Source organism: Rutilus rutilus (assembly GCF_951802725.1).
Source record: "Rutilus rutilus genome assembly, chromosome: 8".
Lineage (NCBI taxonomy): Eukaryota > Metazoa > Chordata > Actinopteri > Cypriniformes > Leuciscidae > Rutilus > Rutilus rutilus.
The window spans coordinates 20,035,745-20,057,750 of record NC_140222.1 but is presented as its reverse complement, the minus strand read 5'-3'; the positions used below and the strand labels follow the sequence as shown (position 1 = coordinate 20,057,750).

General features: G+C 36.8%; 1 protein-coding gene across 3 annotated transcripts in view; it reads left to right on the top strand.

Annotated features, from left to right (window-relative positions):
• Window positions 1-22,006, top strand: part of LOC311295959 (CD48 antigen-like) — a 40,292-nt gene that overhangs the window by 7,171 nt on the left and 11,115 nt on the right. The window contains exon 1 of one of the 3 annotated variants that reach the window (XM_084417536.1): window positions 15,829-15,937. The exons of the other annotated variants lie outside the window; for them this stretch is intronic. Coding sequence (XP_084273662.1) covers window positions 15,892-15,937 — 46 coding nt within the window. The 5' untranslated portion in view covers window positions 15,829-15,891. Of the gene's footprint in view, window positions 1-15,828; window positions 15,938-22,006 lie in introns of those variants that run through there. 3 annotated transcript variants of the gene reach the window in all.

The following is a 22,006-nucleotide window of genomic DNA, read 5'->3' as shown; positions in this document are numbered from 1 at the left end:
TAGTTCCTAGTCATATAGGCTTAGAAAATCGCAACTTTTCATTTTCCGTCGATCTTAGTACACGGTTTAACTACAGAAGAGTCAAGTTTTAAATAGGAAAAATATTGAAACTCTTTGGTCATTTTGAAAGAAATGCTACTGGACTCATCAGAATCAATGATCTGTGCTATATGCTAAAAGTGGTACCGTCAGACCCGGAGTTCGGCTGAATGGATTCTAAAACGGTAAAACTCAACTGTTTAACTCTGGGGGAGATGTAAAATGAGCATATTTCCGAAAAAAGTGGAGTATCCCTTTAAGCAACATCCTAAGGTATAGTTCGGAGAACACACGTAGGAAAGGTATACCTGTAGTGTGTACCTTTTAAGTCTCCGTAGCGCGCCAAGAGACAACGTTATCGGAGAACGCAGCCCTGGTCCTAGAGCATAAACCCAAAGTGGAACGAACTTTCTATCTCATACACACACACACAAACACACACGTATGTCACTGCAACAGAGAGCATTTTTATAGAAATTGGCAAATAAAATCAACTAAACTGGCATAAATCTGAAAAATGTCACATATGCAACATGGAACAAGCTTTTTTAACAGTGATTAAGGGTTAAAACATTTACATCACTTTACATAATTCATTATTAATCAGGCCTATTTAATTGGTTAATTTATTATTAATAATTAACTGATCGGTTGATTAATAATTAATAATTAATGTATTAATTAGTAAAATATTAACATGAAATCTCTTAATAAAAAATCTTCATCAACAACGGAACACAGATCATTATCACAACACCACTGAATTTAATCATACTAGTTTATGGAAATTAAAATAAGAATTCTTGATTTTACCATATTAATATAAACGAATACAGCATCTTGCCCTTACTTATCCTTATTTTAATATAAACGTAACAGTCGCAATCACAGTCAGGAACAGTCACACAGACATACAGCTTTTGAAATTGAGAATAGGATAGAGGAAGGATATCCGTTTTATTAATAGGCCTATACGTTGAGAATGTTGCGCTTATTCTCTTATGGATCGTTGAAGGCAGAATAACCTTTTGGTGAATTATATTCTGCTGTTTATTGCCCAGTTTGTTAGTCTTAACAGATAGCCCTCTGCAGAGCTAATTCACTGTTTTTAACCTCGTCTTTTTAACTGTTTTTTTTTTTTTTTTTTTCATAATTGCTCTCATACCACAAATTGATACCAGCGATATCTCGTGTCGTTATTGTGACGATGACTCCGCTATTATAATTAATGGTTTATATTATCGCTCTTGGTGTGAACGGGGTTTTAGACTTCATATGGTGTAATATGATTTTATAATTATATTGGTAAATATATAATTCACGTTGGATGTGTTGCCTATATCTGTTTTTGTATTTTTTATTCTGCATAGTAATATAAATTTTAGTTTAGATTAAAATGTGCTTTAGTTACAAAGACATTACTTCCTGTATGGTAACATTTTTTTATAATTAAATTAATCATGGTTTCATCATTATTTGACTGCTGGTGCTCCTCTCTTTTTCTTTGTTTCATTCTGCTTTGTTATAGGCGTGTGTGAGAGAAAGAGAGAGAGAAATAAAAACAACAAAACTGCATTGCATGGGTTGATTAATTGATTATAGGCTAATCATAGTGCTCTTGATCAATACAACTTTTAATACAAATAATACGACCTTAATTGTAACATGCAAACAGTAAAACCAGGACAGATCAACATATCTCTTCATTTCTCTGGTTAATCTGCCGATACAGCAATACAGCAATAAATGACAGCATCCTCAAGCCAAGTTAAAATAATCAAGACTGGTTTCATCAAGTGTGTGGTTGGGTTTACAAAAACTTTAACTTTAACTTCAACTTCACTCATGACTCATGGGTGTGGTTATTGTAGCTTTAGGTGACACAATTTCACCTACATTTCACTGTTGCACAATTATAAAAGTTGTCAGTCTGGTTCTGGCTTACTTTCCTTGACAGATTTTTTTAAGCATTTTCACTCTCGCGATTTAATCAGGATTTAATCAAAGATGTTGTTGCATTTGATTGTCTTGACTGTGGAAGGTAAAAACAGCACATTTTTAATGAAATGCATTACACGTTTATTCTTTGCTTGTGGCGAATGCTGGTTTTGTGAGGTAGCCTATAGTGTTTTTTTTTTTTTTTTTTTTTTTGAGAATATGAAGTCAGTGACTTCAGACATTCAAATATTTTCAAAACATTTCAAATATTTCAAATATCTCGTATGCAGGGCAATGAACATTACAAACCTGTTGGATCAGATTGCCTTATTATGTAGGCTAACGGATATTTTTATTTAGCCTCAACTGAATGTTTGTTATTGAAATTCCTTAGCCTAATAAATATAGACTACCATCCAAGTAATGCGCAAGCACAAATCTCTCAGCTCGCTGGCGGATTTCCTGAAGTGTGGCACTGCACTGCACCCACCGGCATAAACATAAATCGGTGCCTATGATGATGTAGGCTATGCTGTGAGAGACCGCAGTTGTTTTGGTGATACCCTCCGTGGTCACGGTGGAAGTTTTGAAATTGTTAATTGTTTATTTTTGCCGACACGTTATACTGGCAGTCAGTCTCTGACTCTATTTACTCTCTAACAGATATTTAGTTAAGACTGAGAGAGGATATAAGGATGTCAGTGTTTATGAATACGCTAAGCGTGGTCTCGTATTTATTGCGGAATTAAGGTAGCCTAAGAACATATTGGTAAACTATAGTTTGTCATATAGGCTAGGCCTACTATCTCTTCTGTACTTTTTTTTTTATATGCATATAGCCTAGTACCTTTTTTTGCAGAATATAAAGGTTTAAAAATATCATTTTAACCTTAGTTTCCAGTTTACACTCAGTGCCTTTGGGGTCTATATGACCCTAAAGATGCACAGAGCTTTTGTACAAGAAATATACATTTTAATAATACAAATTATATATCATTTTTTTCGTTTACTTCTCATCTATATTTTTATGCTGTGTTTTGGGGGATATGAAGTACTTTTTTACCTATTTACTGCAAAATTACTCAACTACACCATTAGCATACTTATGAAATATAACATTTTTATGAAAAAAACACATTTATGATGATCAAATTTAAAAATGAGTTGTTTCTGGATATTGATCTAGGTGTTAGATGCAGAATTCTGCCATCTGGTGGTTAGATGTTTTTTTGTAGATAATATAGTTTTAGCCACAAAGTGTAATTACCATATACTTCCAGCAGAGGCCCCATAGAGATCCATTCATTTTTCTAGATGTGACTTATTGCTCTTATAACAGCTTTTTTTATGAATTATATATTTAAACATTTTAAAATACATTAAATCAGTATTTTGTCAAAGTTCAGAATTTTGTTGTTGTTGTTTGAGGTCTTTTGAAGTGTCTTGTTATTGCAATAATGCTATATAAATTTGCAATAATGTCACATAAGTTGCCACTAAAAGAAACTACTTGATTGCAATTGCATATTATTTCAATAATCGAAATGTATAAAATGATTAACTTTAGAATAAGAAAAAGTAAAAAAAAAAAAAAAAAACAGTAAAAAAAAAAAGCAGCTATAGGCGGCTAGGAATAGGAGTGAAGAGTAAACACACTGAGTGTCTGTGTGTGTTTGTGTGCATGCATGTGCATGTGTGTGTGTGTGTGTGCATGTGTGTGTAATCATGCTCATTCCACATTGTTTTTTTTCTCTAGTACCAGGCCTTCATTTATGTGTGAACATTTTTAGATTCATGCTGGAATTATTGATTTTATTTACCAATTTCAATAAGAATGCTCTCTTTTGCAGTCACACCTGTTTGTTTGTGTTTGTCTCTCTGTGTATGTGATCTGTGTGTAATCATGTTCTTTCCACGCTGCATTTGTGCTCTCATACCATACCTTCATTTATGTGTGAAATTTTTTTTGATTTATGCAGAAATTATTGATTTTATTTCCCAATTTCTATCAAAATGCTCTCTATTGCAGTCACACCTCTCTCTGTCTGTGTGTGTATTTGTGTCTGTGTGTGTGTGGGCGCATATGTGTGTGTGATAATGTTCATTCCACATTACATTAGTGCTCTAGTACCAGGGCTTCATTTATGTGTGAGAATTTTCAGATTTATGCTGGAATTATTAAATTTATATGTCAATTTCTATAAAAATGCTTTCTATTGGAGTCACACCTGTGTGTGTGTTTGTGTGCGCGAGCATGTGTGTGTGCAAGTGATCATGTTCGTTCCACATTGCATTTGTGCTCGAGTACCTTCCACTGGATAATGACACAAGTAGGCTATAAAAAACATAAAATGAGTCAGCAAGGCTATACTTGACTGAAACAACTCTTTTGGTCTTATTATTGTTATTGATGTCGTTACATTGCCTCACTATAATATGTGAATTATATTTATAAGTAAACGGAACACATTTAGCTTTGTCAGTCTTTTATTTGTAGCCTACTCAAAACAGGAGTTGCGCACTCGGGTTTATGGCTGCTATAACTTTTAGCTGCCACAATATGGCGCTGTTATCAACACTTGTTGCTTCGAATCTTTCCCCGAAACAATCAGAGAAAAGCTTTCTTTCTTTTTTCTTTTTTTATTTATTTATGTATAACAATTTTGGATTTCCAGTTTAATTTATTGATATCATTTAATTTTTTATAGTGTGGCCTATTGTTAGATTTACTTCCAGAGGTCAGTGTTCAGGGAGAAAGCTAAATCTTTTTCCCATTTGGTGAAGAGGTATGCTATTAAAATGGTTGCATCATTATTTAATATAGGTTTATGGAGTTTGAATATTAATAAGTTGGACTTAGCGATTTTCATTATCCCTTCCATTAACTGAAAGGGATGAAGTAGATTAGTTATTTTGATCTTGGATTTAAATATGGAGATATGATATCCATATTTAAATCCAAGATCAAAATAACTAATCTACTGGATGAACTATCCCTTTGAGTAGGAAATGTAACAACATCAGTTTTGTTGAAATAAGTAGAAATTCATTTAAAACGTCCCAAAAATAGATCTTGTACAGTTTACCAATTAAATACCCACAGTTTAAGAGACCATAATTAACCTACTTGAACAAAAGGGACAAACCACACAGCAAATCAGTGAATAAAGCTTCTTTAAAAAAGTGATTAAAAAAAATACACTCTCCCCTTCTGTTCAGCCTTAGTATCACAGTTCAAGTAGTCACATGTGGATATACACTGGCAAACCATGTGTTCATGTGTTTTTTTTATCGGCTGTGAGGCATAACCATCTGACATCAGCGGCCACTAAAAAAAAAAAAAAATTCCACCATTAAAAGATGGATTAATTTGGCCCCGGATAGGGACGTGGCAAAAGAGAGAGGATGAAGAAGTGCACAAGGAGAGAGTGACTGCAACAGAGGAATGACAGGTCAAGAGTTGTATGCAGAATGTTGGTGGACAGTAGCATAGATGTTCCAGAGTTATTTGCAAAGTGAAACTTGTGGTGGACAAATACATGAATGTTACATGAGTTGTGTGCAGAGTTAACTTGTTCATGACCTGAAACGTGACATGGGCTTTGGCCACAAACATTAAAGGGACTCGAAGGATGATTTACAAAACTGTAAAAATGTATCGTTTCAGTGTTATGAAATGAAACATGAATACAAATTTGTTTCGAATACTGTTGTTATTTAGACATTTTTCATATGTGCCAGGGGTCTGTAAAAGTGGCTTGGTTATGGTTTTGTTGAGGCTGACATGTGGAACCAGTCCTGAAACAGAATGGGTCATACAGGTGGCTGAGACATGGCATGGGCCATATGTGGCCCAGGTTCTGGCTATCAGATCTGGTCCACCCGTGGACCGTAATTCAAACCAATTTTGCTATGTGGGAGAATTAGCGTTTTCTCATGAATAGATGCAGAAAAGCGCTTAGAACCGGATGAAGAAGAATTGTGCCGGCAGCCAATCACACACTCCGGATGCACTTATACCTCAGATTCTGTGAGTAACGAAATTGCTCTGAAAAACTCAAAAATAGCCAATTTTCAATAGCTTTTAGTGTTTTCAGTGATGTGCACTGTACATATGTTCACATCTCAGAAAATGTGTTTTGGGGTTTCATGAACCTTTAAGTTCCACCTATAGGTCACACCTTTGAGTTTTGGCTTGACCAATGAGAGAGGTGCAGTTTCAGGGAAAGTTCCTTTGTTTGAAAGCTGACTCATTTGCATGATTGGAGTAAACTGTCTGTTTGTGTCCATTTATACTCTGATGTATCTGTCTTTGTGTGTGCGCGATGTTTAGGTAAATCCTACTTTATGGTGAGAAAATGTATATATATATTTCCATGGGGAACACGGCTTATAAATCATACTAAATTAAGACTTTTATTTTCCAAACAAAGCATGCAAGTCTGAGCGTGCAAGTGCAAATGTAAGTCTGAGAGTGCAAGTCTGAGCGTGCAAGTGCAAGTCTGAGAGTGCAAGTCTGAGCGTGCAAGTCTAAGAGTGCAAGTCTGAGCGTGCAAGTGCAAGTGTAAGTCTAAGCGTGCAAGTGCAAGTCTGAGAGTGCAAGTCTGAGCGTGCAAGTGCAAGTCTAAGCGTGCAAGTGTAAGTCTAAGCGTGCAAGTGTAAGTCTAAGCGTGCAAGTGTAAGTCTAAGCGTGCAAGTGTAAGTCTAAGCGTGCAAGTGCAAGTCTGAGCGTGCAAGTGTAAGTCTAAGCGTGCAAGTGCAAGTGTAAGTCTGAGCGTGCAAGTGCAAGTGTAAGTCTAAGCGTGCAAGTGCAAGTCTGAGCGTGCAAGTGCAAGTCTAAGCGTGCAAGTGCAAGTCTGAGCGTGCAAGTGCAAGTGTAAGTCTAAGCATGCAAGTGCAAGTCTGAGAGTGCAAGTCTAAGCGTGCAAGTGCAAGTCTGAGCGTGCAAGTCTGAGCGTGCAAGTGCAAGTGTAAGTCTGAGAGTGCAAGTGTAAGTGTAAGTCTGAGCGTGCAAGTGCAAGTCTAAGCGTGCAAGTGTAAGTCTAAGCGTGCAAGTGTAAGTCTAAGCGTGCAAGTGTAAGTCTAAGCGTGCAAGTGCAAGTCTGAGCGTGCAAGTGTAAGTCTAAGCGTGCAAGTGCAAGTGTAAGTCTGAGCGTGCAAGTGCAAGTGTAAGTCTAAGCGTGCAAGTGCAAGTCTGAGCGTGCAAGTGCAAGTGCAAGTCTGAGAGTGCAAGTCTGAGCGTGCAAGTGCAAGTGTAAGTCTAAGCATGCAAGTGCAAGTCTGAGAGTGCAAGTCTAAGCGTGCAAGTGCAAGTCTGAGCGTGCAAGTCTAAGCGTGCAAGTGCAAGTCTGAGCGTGCAAGTCTGAGCGTGCAAGTGCAAGTGTAAGTCTGAGAGTGCAAGTGTAAGTGTAAGTCTGAGCGTGCAAGTGCAAGTCTAAGCGTGCAAGTGTAAGTCTAAGCGTGCAAGTGTAAGTCTAAGCGTGCAAGTGTAAGTCTAAGCGTGCAAGTGCAAGTCTGAGCGTGCAAGTGTAAGTCTAAGCGTGCAAGTGCAAGTGTAAGTCTGAGCGTGCAAGTGCAAGTGTAAGTCTAAGCGTGCAAGTGCAAGTCTGAGCGTGCAAGTGCAAGTCTGAGAGTGCAAGTCTGAGCGTGCAAGTGCAAGTGTAAGTCTAAGCATGCAAGTGCAAGTCTGAGAGTGCAAGTCTAAGCGTGCAAGTGCAAGTCTGAGCGTGCAAGTCTGAGCGTGCAAGTGCAAGTGTAAGTCTAAGCGTGCAAGTGCAAGTCTGAGAGTGCAAGTCTGAGCGTGCAAGTGCAAGTCTAAGCGTGCAAGTGCAAGTCTGAGAGTGCAAGTCTGAGCGTGCAAGTGTAAGTCTAAGCATGCAAGTGCAAGTCTGAGAGTGCAAGTCTGAGCGTGCAAGTGCAAGTGTAAGTCTAAGCGTGCACGTGCAAGTCTGAGCGTGCAAGTGTAAGTCTGAGAGTGCAAGTGTAAGTGTAAGTCTGAGCGTGCAAGTGCAAGTCTGAGCGTGCAAGTGTAAGTCTGAGCATGCAAATGTAAGTCTGAGCGTGCAAGTGCAAGTGTAAGTCTGAGTGTGCAAGTGCAAGTGTAAGTCTGAGCGTGCAAGTGCAAGTCTGAGCATGCAAGTGCAAGTCTGAGCGTGCAAGTGTAAGTCTGAGCGTGCAAGTGTAAGTCTGAGAGTACAAGTGCAAGTGCAAGTCTGAGAGTGCAAGTGCAAGTCTGAGAGTGCAAGTGCAAGTGTAAGTCTGAGAGTGCAAGTGCAAGTCTGAGTGTGCAAGTCTGAGCATGCAAGTGTAAGTCTGAGCGTGCAAGTGTAAATCTGAGCGTGCAAGTCTGAGCGTGCAAGTGCAAGTCTGCAGCCAGACACTATTGGAAGCTGAGCTGACCTCACCCCGACTCTGTTGAAACATTTGGCTATAGCCTCACACCCCACTGTAAAGACCTAATTAAGAGAAGTACTCTGAGATTTCATATTTATATTTAAACTACAGTGTAAGCCTTTCATTCACAGTATGGATATCATAGCATCAGGTACGACTTACTTCGTTCTCGGAAAATGTAAGATGTTTTTATTTTTATTTATGTTCATTTAGCCAAAACTAAATGTTTTGCCTTTTATTTAAATATCATTTTTATTTTTATATTTTGCGCGTTATATATAATTATATATTATATTTATTACCGTCTTCTTTAAAATAGAGATCATTTCATTTTATGGAATGACACTGGTGTGAGAACGTCGAGCATCACGTGATCAATTGCTAAATTCAAATCTGCGTACCAATTGTGCTCTCACTTGCTCATAAAGATGAGGAGTACCCATAAAATTACCCTGTGATGGTACAGTATGTGGAAGGAGCAGTGATGCCAGCACACGGTTTACAGATGCGCCCTGATATGAAATATAATGCATAGGATTCTGCAATGTCAAAGATAAAAAATGGAAAAAAAATGAAAAAAATTTCATATTATTCCCCAGATAACAGGTACAACATAAAACTTACAAAAATATGCAAATGTCAGGTTATATCAATCTCCAGAGAATATGATAGGTCAAAGGCGAGGGGCAGGGCTGGACTGGGAGTAAAAAATCGGCCCTGGCATTTTGGCGGCCCACTACATAGTAAAAAATACCACCCATCTTTGCATGCCCTTGAATATGTATACCAACTCCTATTCCTTAAAAGTACACTGTGTAGTTTTTTAAATATTTTATTAGCTAAAATCAATGTCTTTATTCATAAATATGTCCTCATTGGTGTAAAATTACCTCTGACAATGGTCTAACCTATCCTCGTAAGAGAAGAATTTCCTATCTTTATTTACATTGGACGGGTAAGTCCATGGAGGCTTCCATGTCGTTCCGACATTTTGAAAAAAATATAATAGCAGAGAGGGACAAAAAGCACTAGCCTCAATGAGTTTCCACAACGAGTTTTCGTTCACAGCCAGCTGGTGACTGAAACCAGCATAAACGGACAAGGAGACCAGTGAGAGGCGCTTGACACTGTCCCAGCAAATTTGAAAGGCTGCACTGCACGGTAGGCTATTTCATAATGCAGGATCATACTTATGCCGAGCCACATGAGATGCTTTTTACAGTCTGTGATTCATACTGTGATTCATCACTGTTTGTGATTCAAACATTCGTTTGTTCGTTGTGTGTCAAGTTGCAGTTTGTTTGAAACAACAAACCTCATATTCATATTCATATTCATTCTTTATTGTCCTCAATAGAGGAAATTTGCTTCCACAGTCTGTACCAAAAATAACATTCAACACTCGTAACATACACGTACAACACACAGAATTTTGTACACGAGTAAATTAGGCTTTCTGTGAATTCAGCACTCTTATTGCTGAAATTACAAAACTTTTTCCTAGTCGTGATTTTTTATGAGGCAGCTGTCTGTATCTGCGACCTGAGGGAAGAAGGGTGAAACATGAGTTAAGAGGGTGGCTGGGATTTTGTATGATGGTATTTGCTCTGCGAATGGTAGCAGCATCAATGAGAGCCGGCAAATTGGGTGTGGGAAGACCAATTATTTTGGAAGAAGTCTTAGTGATTCTAAGAAGCTTGTTCCTATTAGTGAGAGAAAACATAGTGAAATAACAGGTGGCACAGTACAGAAGGACGGGTTCAATGATACTACGGTACAAAAGGAGAAGAAGATGTGGTTTGACTGAGAAAGTTCTGAGTTTACGTATGACAAATAGTCTTTGTTGGCAGCGCCTGTGAATGTCTGTGATATGTTGGTGAAAACTCAATTTATTGTCCAAAATAATGCCAAGGTACCTGAAGCTGTCCACAATGTCCACTGACTGGCCCTTGATAGAGATATGGCAGTGAGCAGTGGAGGATTTTTGGCGTGTGTCCAGGATAAGTTCCTTTGTTTTAATAATGTTAAGAAGGAGATGACTGTCTGTGCACCATTGGGTGAAATTGGCAACAGAATGGTGATATGCTGTGACTGATTCTGTACCGGTAAGGAGGGCGAGTATAGCTGTGTCATCCGAATATTTGAAATACTTTGTGATGTCAGAAGAAGTACGGCAGTCGTCAGTATATAATGTGTAAAGGAACGGACTGAGGACACAGCCTTGAGGGGCTCCAGTGTTGACAGTAATGGTGGAGGATGTTATACTACCCACCCTTACTGCCTGTGGTCTATCACTGAGAAAATTATAAATCCAGTGGATGAAAAGAGGTGGCACGTGAAGTTGTTGGAGTTTAGTTATCATCACCCGAAAGAAAACTCTATGAAGTGCTATTGGAAGACATGTTGTCATAGCTTCTTGGTACATATCGGCTACCGTAGTTGCAACATGCATTTGAAAAAGTGTGGGGCTTAGAGACAGGGGGGCAATCCAGCACCTGAAAAGCGTACCATCCCCGGGGGCCGCCATTGGCTAACAAGCCTTCATCTGCTGTTAGCATTCAATTGACTCCCATTCATTTTGGTGTCACTTTGACAGTGAATAACTTTACATCTGAGGCGTTTAAAGACTCTATTTGTCCATTGTTCATTTCTAAAGAAACACGACAATGTATAAAAGGCTCCATTACCTTGAATCTTATACATTATGGCCCCATAGAAGCAGTTTTTGTAAAACTAGGCTAACGATTAGCCACGCGACTCTCTGGAAATTACTGTATGGACAGGAGGAGAAGCTCGCAGTCAATCGGGGGGACGTTGAGGCATAAAGTCCGATAAAGTCAAGGGAGAAGCCCATAGAGAGTCATAAAGTTTCTCCTGCTCCTAGCTCATAGACAGCTCCTACTCACGCTCTCCGTCTCTGCAAGATTCGGAAGGGAATGATTCAGATTTCTCTTGGCACAGCTACTAGAAGACTTACAACTGTCAGACGGTTGCTCACGTCACATCTACGTCATCAAGCTCAGTTTGAGTATGCGCAGTACGGTCGGCCATCAGGAAGTGAGTGCTTCTAATTTGCTTCACTTGTCTCTGTTGAAGTCTATGGGGTCGCTGTGTCCATTTCTTATACTGTCTATGCTTAGAGAGCACTATTCGTTTGAATGCAAAAATACAATTTCACCACTAGATGGGAAAATTCCTACACAGTGTGCCTTTAAAACCACTAATGTCATGTGATAAGTGAGTAGGAATGAGTGAGAGTTAACAAATGAAATAACTCCAAAATTGTCATTTGTTAATACAACTGAACTGTACTCCACAGTGATAAATCCTTCCGGGTCAGGGGTCAAAGAGGCCACCATCCATCATTGTGCACTCTGTAATTAAAAAGTTACAGGCCTAACATAACACAGGCCTATGGTTGCTGAATGTCTTTATAGTAGACAAAACTATCATATTGTATTATTTGTCTGATGATGTTCAATTATCCATGCATGTTTAATCCATCTATAACCAAGATAATTAATAACTTGAGAAGATTTTTTCTATTATACATGAATCAAGGTTATTTTGGTCTTTTATCATAGACTTTTCAGTGTCCCGACAGTGACACAACTGTCTCAAGCTGCAGACTCATACGACTTGCACTATAGAGCACTAATGTGTCTATCATTTCTTATATGAATGCGTGTTATCTGCATTTCTCTTTTGATTTGATTAGGACACATTAAAATGAAATTGGGTGTGAATTTAATGTAGGCCTACACTGTTAGAAAAATCTGTAGAAATTACAGTATTACTGGCAGCTACTTGCCAGTAACTTACTGTAGATTTAAATTGATGTTATTTACTGGCAACAATTTGTTCAAAATTAAATGAACATTAAACATTAACAAGTCTTTATCTTTACAGAATAAAACTAAAATAACAGCCTCATGCAAAGCATTCTGGGAACCAAAATCTGAAGGAAAAAAAAACAGAAAAAGGTTGATGAAGATTTCTGGTTCCAAGAATGCTTTGCATTAGATTGTTATTTTATAATTTTATTCTGTAAAGACAAAGACTTGTTAATGTTTAATGTTCATTTAACTTTGAACAAACTGTTGCCAGTAAATAACATACATTTAAATCTACAGTAAGTTACTGGCAAACAGCTGCATAACTACAGCAAATTTTTTACAGTGTATTTATACATCGCAATATGTAACAGAAGTCTGAAATGCAAAAAATTGTCCCATATTGATGGCTACCTCCTCCGTGTGATATTATCCTTCTAGACAAACACCCGAGAAAATATAAACCTTCTTTGCAAGAGAAAAGAAAGGCGTAGAGCTGCAGTTTATTCTCACGCATCATCTTATGAGAAACAGACAGTAACACCGCTCACACTGAATTGTGGAACGTCACACGGATACTTTATTCTACTTGATGAGGTGAAAATGAACACTTTGTCTTACTTATTTCTGTGCCTCTCGTTCGGTAATGTTATGCTTGAATTGGAGGTTTAAAGGGATACTATGTTAGTTATTATGCGAAAGAAACAACGCATTTGTAAACCGCATCACCCAAAATCCTTATTCATTTCGTGAACATCGTGAGTTTGAGATACAGTTTAAACTTTAAGTACTCACATGACATAATTTGTGACTGTTATTTTAGAGGTGTTGATTTTATTGATCTTATTAAAGAGGTTTCGAAGGTAGGCTACAACAGATTGTTTTCGTGTGGCGTTAAAGCGCATGTAAAGCGGAAACACTTCAAGAACAAGCGCTATCATAGGAAATCAGAGCGCACTGACAGCGCGTGACAATCAAGCGGAGGAAACTCACTAGTGTGAAAGGGACGGGTGTAAGTTTACTGCGACATGATGACAGTAGTCTCCTATGTGACTTTTGCACTGAGAATCTGAGCCTGAGGATATAAGGATGTCAGTGTTGATGAATATGCGCTGAGAATGTTGCGATTGTTGCGATTGTTTCTCTTATTGATCGTGGAAGGTAAGAACAACTTCATGGTATGCTGAACTAAGATGTTAATTGCGCTCCCTATCAGTATATTTGACTTCTCCACATACCTTCACAGTTGCATGAATTCTCCACATAATAACATAGGCTGAAACATAAGCGTAGAGGCGCGTGCCGGGCTCTAAAACTTATTAGTCATCGACACCAGCAGTAAAATAGTTTTTGTTTTCATGTCCGGTAGTCTCATTCGTCTTGATGACATTTTGGATTCCATTGTTTATGAACAACTCTTTGATAAAACAAGCTGTTCTATGGGCAGTTCTGGCCAAATGTTTGAGTCGAGTCTCAATTTTTCAAACAGTAGGCTAGGCTAGCGAAACCCTGGACTGTTTGCAAGAGAGAACCACATCTCTGCTTAATCGTTACTCTATACCCAATGATGAATTGCAGACTTTGATGAAAGATTTTGAAAGAGGACGAAATACGTTTGAGGAATTTGATACCCGTACAAAATGACCAAGTATTTTGCTGAAAACCACTCTTTTATCAAGCCAACAGAAATCTTCCTTGGAAACAGAAGTGACACTGCAAGAAAGCAAGGCAATGAACAAATGCAAAATCTCTTTGTGGATTCAACCGAAAGTGATGGTAAATTGCGTGACTACTGTGATGGCTCACATTTTAAAAATTACAAATTGTACTGTTCATGTTTCTCACTCTGTTAGTGTGTTAAGTCAGACTTTTTAAACTGGTTGTGTACTTGCTTTAAACTGTGACTTAAGAGAAGAGCATCTCTTTGGTGAAGTTTTACACATAGTTCCACAATGTGAAAAAGAAATTGTTTTAGTTTTTCTTAGAGTATATCACAAATGTACTTTCACCCACATTTGTATGCTTATGCAGTCCAAAGAACAAATGAATACAAAGTGATTAATTTGAGAAATGCTGCTGATGTAAAACCTCTTCACATGATTTCCAAAGAAAACCTTTTTGTAAATCCAAGATATAAAATTGTTTAAAAATGTCTTTATGAAATTCAAATGACATGTGAATGCTGACTGAATGTAGCAGTTAAGATTTAATAAATATATATTTCTTAAAATGCTTTTTTTGTTGTTTTGTGTTCATTTTAACTGGTCAAAAATAGCACATCTATGACACAAATTGTGTGATTTATGACACATTAGTGTGTTAATTATTTTAACACACTCCCTGTGTTAAGAACAATAACACACTGGTTGAGTTAAAAGTAACACAAAATGTGTTGTCCTTAACTAGACACACAGGTGTGTTAAGATATAACACAGGTTGTGTTGTTTTTAACACATCCGTTTTAAGAGTGTACCGGCAGGAACTGTGTGAAAGTGAATTAACTGCGGTTTAGGCTGTTACTCATTCCAGTAATCTAGATTTGGCTATAGGCATGCGGTTTAGGCTGTTACTCATTCCAGTAATCTAGATTTGGCTATAGGCCTGCTCACTTTTTGATTAACTGCATTCAGCTGGCGGTAATATACCGCATGTGGAATGTGGTCCTACACCGCCTATGTTATTAGTCATTTTAGTTTTTCTTCAAATACGCTTTCCCTGCAAAGACTTTACAAATGGTTTTCATCATTCAAATCATCATGTTTTCATTATGATTTGCTTGCTGGTGCTCCTTTCTTTTTCTTTCTATGTTATTCTGTTTTGTCAAGCCATTGTTATTGGTCTGACTGAAGGATAAAAAGAAAAAAAGAGAGAAATAAACATTTTAGAAAATTACATCCCTGAAGTAAGGGGTCACTAAAGTGAGTGGTTGATTCATTGACCCGTAATTATGGTGTGCTTGATCAATAAAACTTTTCTCTTCCACATGCTTTATTACACAGGTAAAAACATGGAACAATACAGTGAAGGGATCATTGTCTGCATTTCTTTTATCTTATGCCCACATTTAACCGAATGTCAAAACAGTAGGGAAATAAAAGGGTGAATTCAGACAAAAACTACATGACCATTCGACAATCTCATGCACAAGCAAACGCTATACACTCACGGTCTAACATTTAGCCTACATTTAATCATTTAGCAGACTTACAAATGAGAACAATAGTATTCAGACCAACAAGAGGGCAACAGTTAGACTACAAGTGCTGTACATGTCTCAGTTAGTCTAATACATACAGTACACATAGCAGCAGCACATACCAGTATAATTTATGGTCGTAACCTTTAGCCTGCTATATTAATACGTGAAATCTCAGATGACCATACAGTGATTCAGAAAGTTGCTTGTTATGTATGTTGATAAACATATTTAGGCTATTCAGTGTCTAAACTGCAGATTAGTATTATTAGAAAGAGCTGACGGAAGTGCAGTGCGCCGCACACACACAATAAAACCTGCTTGGTAGGGCCGGTGACACACTGGATGCGTGGTTTAAGGCGTGCCCCTCCCTCTTGCCCTCAAGCCTCTATATAAGAAACATGCAACAGACTCGCGACGCTCACACCACACGGAGCTGTTGAACGGCACACGGATAGTTTATTCCGAATCCGGGCTAGCCTACTTGACGAGATGAAAATGAAAACTTTGTCTTACTTATTTCTGTGCCTCTCGTTTGGTAAGTAGTTTTGTTTGCTTGAATTGGAGGTTTAGTGATTCTATGTTATTTGTTCTAAAACAACCCATTTGTAAAAACGCATCACCCAAAATCCTTATTCTTTTAGCCTATGTGAACAGTGATGCAGTGTTTCATATTTAAAACACACACGTTTGAGATACAGTTTAAGTACTCGCATGACATTATTTGTGACTGTTTTTGAGTGGTGCTGATTTGATTGATTCGGATGTGGCTCTTGGACACTGGTGTCTTTATTGCACATTCAAGAAGTTTCGAAGGTAAAACAGATTGTTTTCGTGGCGTTATGGCGTTAGAGCGCATAAGCGGGCACTTAAGCGCTATCAAAAGAAATGCGTTGGCGTGCCTATCAAGCGGAGGAAACTTCCCGGAGGAAGGGACGGGTGATGAGTCATGACACGGACTCCAATAGATAGCTATATTACTTTTGCACTGAGCCTGAGGATATATGTCAGTGTTGATGAATACGCTGATCGTAAACTATGAAAACATTTTTTTTCTTATTTATTAGAAGATTGGTTAGCATGGCTCTTGGTGTGAACGGGTTTTTAGACTTCACTTGTTGTTTTACGAATATAATCATCTATATTTATTATTATTATAAATATATAACTTATTACAATACTTAAGGTTATATACTTATACTACTTATATAGCTACTTATATTATTAGTAATATTAATTGTAGCTTTTCCTTCAAATATGCTTTACTTGCAAAGACTTTACTAATGCAAAGTAGAGAGAGAGAGAGAGAGAGAGAGAGAGAGAGAGAGAGAAACTTTAAAACGTTTACATCCATTCGATATCCCCTCCCCTCCCATCACCCTCTCAGGAGGATTAAAAATAACCTGCAACATCTATAATAATAATAAAGATAATAATAGACGAAAGCAATTAAATATTGTTGTTTTGTGAGAAGAGAAAACACACACTAAACATGGCATCCGTTGGACGTGAAGAGATCAATACATCTTTTAATAAATAATACGCTTTTAATTATTAATTACCAATGAATTACCAATAAAAAAGGACAGAATAGATCAATAGGCTACACCTAATAGACTTAATTGATATTATTAATAATAATAATAATAATAATAATAGACCCTTTTCATTTCTCTATGTCATCAGCATGCGAAAATGCAAAAATGAATGGCATCTCAAACCGGAGTTACTGGTTAAACAGTGCGCTAAGGGTGTGCCTCTGCCAACAGAGGTATGTGCGCTAAGGCTGTGCTCTTGTTAAGCAGTTAGGTTGACACTTGTCAAGATAAACAAAGATTGCTTATAGATTATGTCAGTGTTAACATTTTGCTTTGACAGACTGGTGAATCAGAGTATTTGTTTAACTTATGCTGCACAGTTATAAGATATATCAGGTTCTGGCTTACAGAAGAAGAGTTTCCCTCTCGCGATTTCATCAGGATTTAACCAAATATGCTGTTGCCTTTGATTGTCTTAGTGACTGTGGAAGTATAAGAACACTTAATTTTCATTGAAGTGTTCATACGTGTAAATTGTTTTTGTGCAGTCAAATAATTGAAAACAGTGTTATAGGGGAGAGCGGGGAACAACCTGACGCTTTTTGATTTTCTCAGTTTGTGTAAAACCTTCTTATAGGGTTCAGAGTATTCATTATTTCCTGCAGTGTTATAACATGCCCCACGCAGTGTCAGGGTTCTGTCACTTTCGGTCTAGTTTCAGGTTGGGAACGTGGTGTTTGGATCTCGGCACTCATTTCTATTCTAGTAGACTTGACGATGACATCACTGTTTTCTCTAGAGCTGCTGTATAAATAAATGAACTAAATTATGACTAATGATTTTTACAACAGAAATCAATCAACACTGAATTTACTTAAGCTGGATAATGACGGTATTTTCTTCTAGAGATGCTGTAGGCTACAGCCGAAACAAACTGTTGCATTAATTCCCTGTTATCACTGTAAAGCTGCTTTGGAACAATCTAGGCCTATATTGTAAAAAGCGCTATAATAAAGTTGACTGAACGTGGCTTATTAAACTGGGCCAAAACACAGAAGTTACCGGAAAAAGTCGTTTAATAATTTTAATCGCATTTGGCTCACAGCTCTTCAGATGTTCAAATTTTAAAGTGCCTGTGTGAGGAAAAGGTATATATTTTATAGTGAAACCATTCTTAAGCGAATAGGAAACAATACTTTTTAATTCATTTAAATTCTTAAATCACCTAGTAAAATATTAGATTTCCTACAGAATTACAGACATAAACATTTTGAGTTAAAGAGAAATGTGTGTGTGTGTGTGTGTGTGTGTGTGTGTGTGTGTGTGTGTGTGAGAGAGAGAGAGAGAGAGAGAGAGAGAGAGAGAGAGAGAGAGAGAGAGAGATTGATTTAATTTTTTATAACCACTTTATTGTTCTTAAAACATTTACATCACTTTACATTAATGAATTATTAATTAGGCCTATTTAATTGGTTAATTTATTAATAATAATTATCTAATCGGTTAATTAATAATGAATGTATTAATTAATAAAATATTAACATGAAATCTCTTAATAAAAAGATCTTCATCAACAACGGAACACAGATTATAATCATACTAGGCTATATTATGGAAATTAAAATCAGTAAGAATTCTTGATTTTACCATATTAATAAAAACGAATACAGCATCTTGCCCTTACTTATCCTTATTTCTCCTGGTAATATAAACGCCATGTTTTGGTTGTCCCACAATAAAATTAATATGACATTTTCACGTTTCACTTTTGACTTCCATTTGCGGGCGCGTCGGCGAGATACATACAGCTTTTAAAATTGAGAATAGGATATAGAGGAAGGATATCCGTTTTATGCTGAGAATGTTGCGTTTATTCTCTTATTGATCGTCGAAGGTAGAATAACCTTTTGGTGAATTATATTCTGCTGTTTATTGCCCAGTTTGTTAGTTTTAACAGATAGCCTACCTTTTCTCTGCAGAGCTTTAATTAACCTCGTCTTTTTAACTGTTATTTTTTTGCATATGTCTCAAATACCACGAATTGATACCAGCGATATCTCGTGTCGTTATTGTGACGTGGACTCCGTTATTTTAATTAGTGGTTTATTATCGCTCTTGGTGTGAAAGGGGTTTTAGACTTCATGGTTTAATATGATTTTATAATTATATTGGTAAATATGTAATTCACTTTGGATGTGTTGCCTCTGTGCTTTTTTATTCTGCATAGTAATATACATTTTAGTTTAGATTAAAATGTGCTTTAGTTACAAAGACATTACTTCCTGTATGGTACTTTTTTATATATATAATTAAATTAATCATGTTTTCATCATTATTTGACTGCTGGTGCTCCTCTCTTTTTCTTTGTTTTGTAGGCTATAGATGTGTGTGAGAGAAAGAGAGAGAGAGAAATAAAAACATCAAAACTGCATTGCATGAGTGGGTGATATACAAGTTGATTAATTGATTATAATCATAGTGCTCTTGATCAATACAACTTTTAATACAAATAATATGACCTTAATTGTAACATGCAAACAGTAAAAACAGGACAGAATCTGCCGATACAGGCAATACAGAAATAAATGACAGCTTCATCAAGCCAAGTTTAAATAATCAATCATCAAGGGTGTGGTTGGGTTTACAAAAACTTTAACTTCAACTTCACTATTAAGCATTTTCACTCTCGCGATTTGATCAGGATTGAACCAAAAATGTTGTTGCATTTGATTGTCTTGGTGACTGTGGAAGGTAAGAACAGCACCTTTCTAATGAAATGCATTAAAGTGTTTATTACATGTGTATTCGTTGATTGTGGAGCATGTGCTGGTTGCCTATTTTTTTTTTTTTTTTTTTTTTTGGAGAATATGAAGTGACTCAGTGATAAAACATTTCACATATTTTAAATATCTCGTATGCAGGGCAATGAACATTAAAAACCTGTTGGATCAGATTTTCTTATGTACACTGTAAAAAAAATCTGTTAAATTTACTTTAAAATACCGGCAGCTGTGGTTGCCAGAATTTTACCATAAAAAAACACGGTAGCAACATTTTAGATTTTAAAGACTTTACTTAAATTTACAGTAATTAACCGTATTTAATTATCTGATATAATGTTGATTTACAGACCTGTTAAAGTATTTATATCTGTTTAGTACCAAAGTAATACACTGACAGCCATCAATCACAGAGGAGATGATTATTCACATGATAAATTAAAGATCAGCACAAATAGTTTGATCACAAGATAGTTCATATTAATGAATTGAAGTTGCACAGTGTCATTCAAACACTAAACACAATCATGGTAACACACGTGAAATTTTAAAAATGCAATAAACATTAATTTAACAAAATTAAATGTAACATAAAACCCTAATGTAGCCTACATAACTGATTAGAAAAAAAAACTAAGAAAACTCTAAAGAATCAGTTATTTCAACAAAAATACATCAAATGTGAAGTGTCGCGCAGGGAATTGTGGGAATGTCAATTTACATTGTAAATAGTTTACGATGTAAACTATCACTTGTTCTTTTTCACTTCCAAAAACTGTAAATTTAACGGTACTTTACAGTAAAATTACATTAAATGTAGGCTACTGTTAGATCTATCACAGTTGTTTACTGTATATAGTAAGGAAACTTTCTCTTAACCAATTAACATTTTTACACTGTAGCATTTTTAGTCTTTGACCGTTAAAATCACGATAATTTTTTAGCCTCAACTGAATGTTCGTTATTGAAATTCCTTAGCCTATTTATATAAATATAGACTATCATCCAAGTAATGCGCAAGCACAAATCTCTCAGCTCGCTGGAGGATTTCCTGAAGTGTGGCACAGGGCACTGCACCCACCGGCATAAACATAAATCGGTGCCTATATGATGCCATGTATTACTGTGAGAGACCGCAGTTGGTGATACCGCCGTGGTCACGGTACAAGTTTTGAAATTGTTTAATTGTTTATTTTTCCCGACACGTTATAAATCTGGCAGTCTCTCTGGCTCTATTCCAGTAGCCTAGATTTACTCTCTGACAGATATTTTGTTAAGACTGAGAGCGGATATAAGGATGTCAGTGTGGATGAATACGCTGAGCGTGGTCTCGTAGCCTATTTATTGCGGAAGGTAGCCTAACATATTTTTTGGTCAAATAATTTGTCATTCTTAGTAGGCTACTTACTATTTCTTCTTAGCTGTAGGCTACTGTACTTTTTTAATATGTATATTTTTTATATTTAATCCAAAAAATATTAAGTAGGCTAATAGGCCTAAAAAAAAATATTTTTATAGGCTATATTTATTTAGCCTACTTGTAAAGACATTAGGCTACTTTGTCCTATTTGGCAAATAATTTTCTATATTTCTGCGGTCGGCTACTAAAAAAGGTTGTGTTTTGCCAACTTGTCTTTCCTAAACACCATATTGAATATGGTTTACACCATATATAGGCCTAAACCATATTTCTGAAGAATTTCAGTCAAATTTTCTAATTCATAGCACTGACTGAGTCTGCTCTCCTAGTGTTTAATGATAGGCCTATTCTGATAGAGTTTTTAGACTGGGGTCTACGATACTGCCAATCACTTAGTGCTTCTGTCTGATTTGAACCCTATGTGGGGCTAAAAGGATCAGTCTTGAATTGGTTTAAATCTTATTTAATTGAGAGATATTTTTCTGTCATGGTTAGCAATTTGATCTCCTATGCTGCTGATCATAAATCTGGACTTCGGCAGGGCTCTATTTTGGTAGCCTACCTTTGCTTTTTTTTCTTTCTACATGCTTCCTTTAGGTTTGATTTTGAGAGGGCGGTGTATCCATCTTACGGCAATTTGTACGAATTTTACGAGGTGGCCATTTCGAATGAATTCGTACGAATGACCTCCCTGACTCCGCCCCTAAACCTAATCATCACGTGGGTTTAAACAAATAGGACGAATTCGTTTGAACTGTGAAGTGAGATAGCGTTGTTGTAGCCTATCGTTTCATTTTTATGCGGATGATACCCAGATCTATCTGCCTCTAAAAAGAAATGACCCTTGTGCAATTTAATCTGTATTTGCA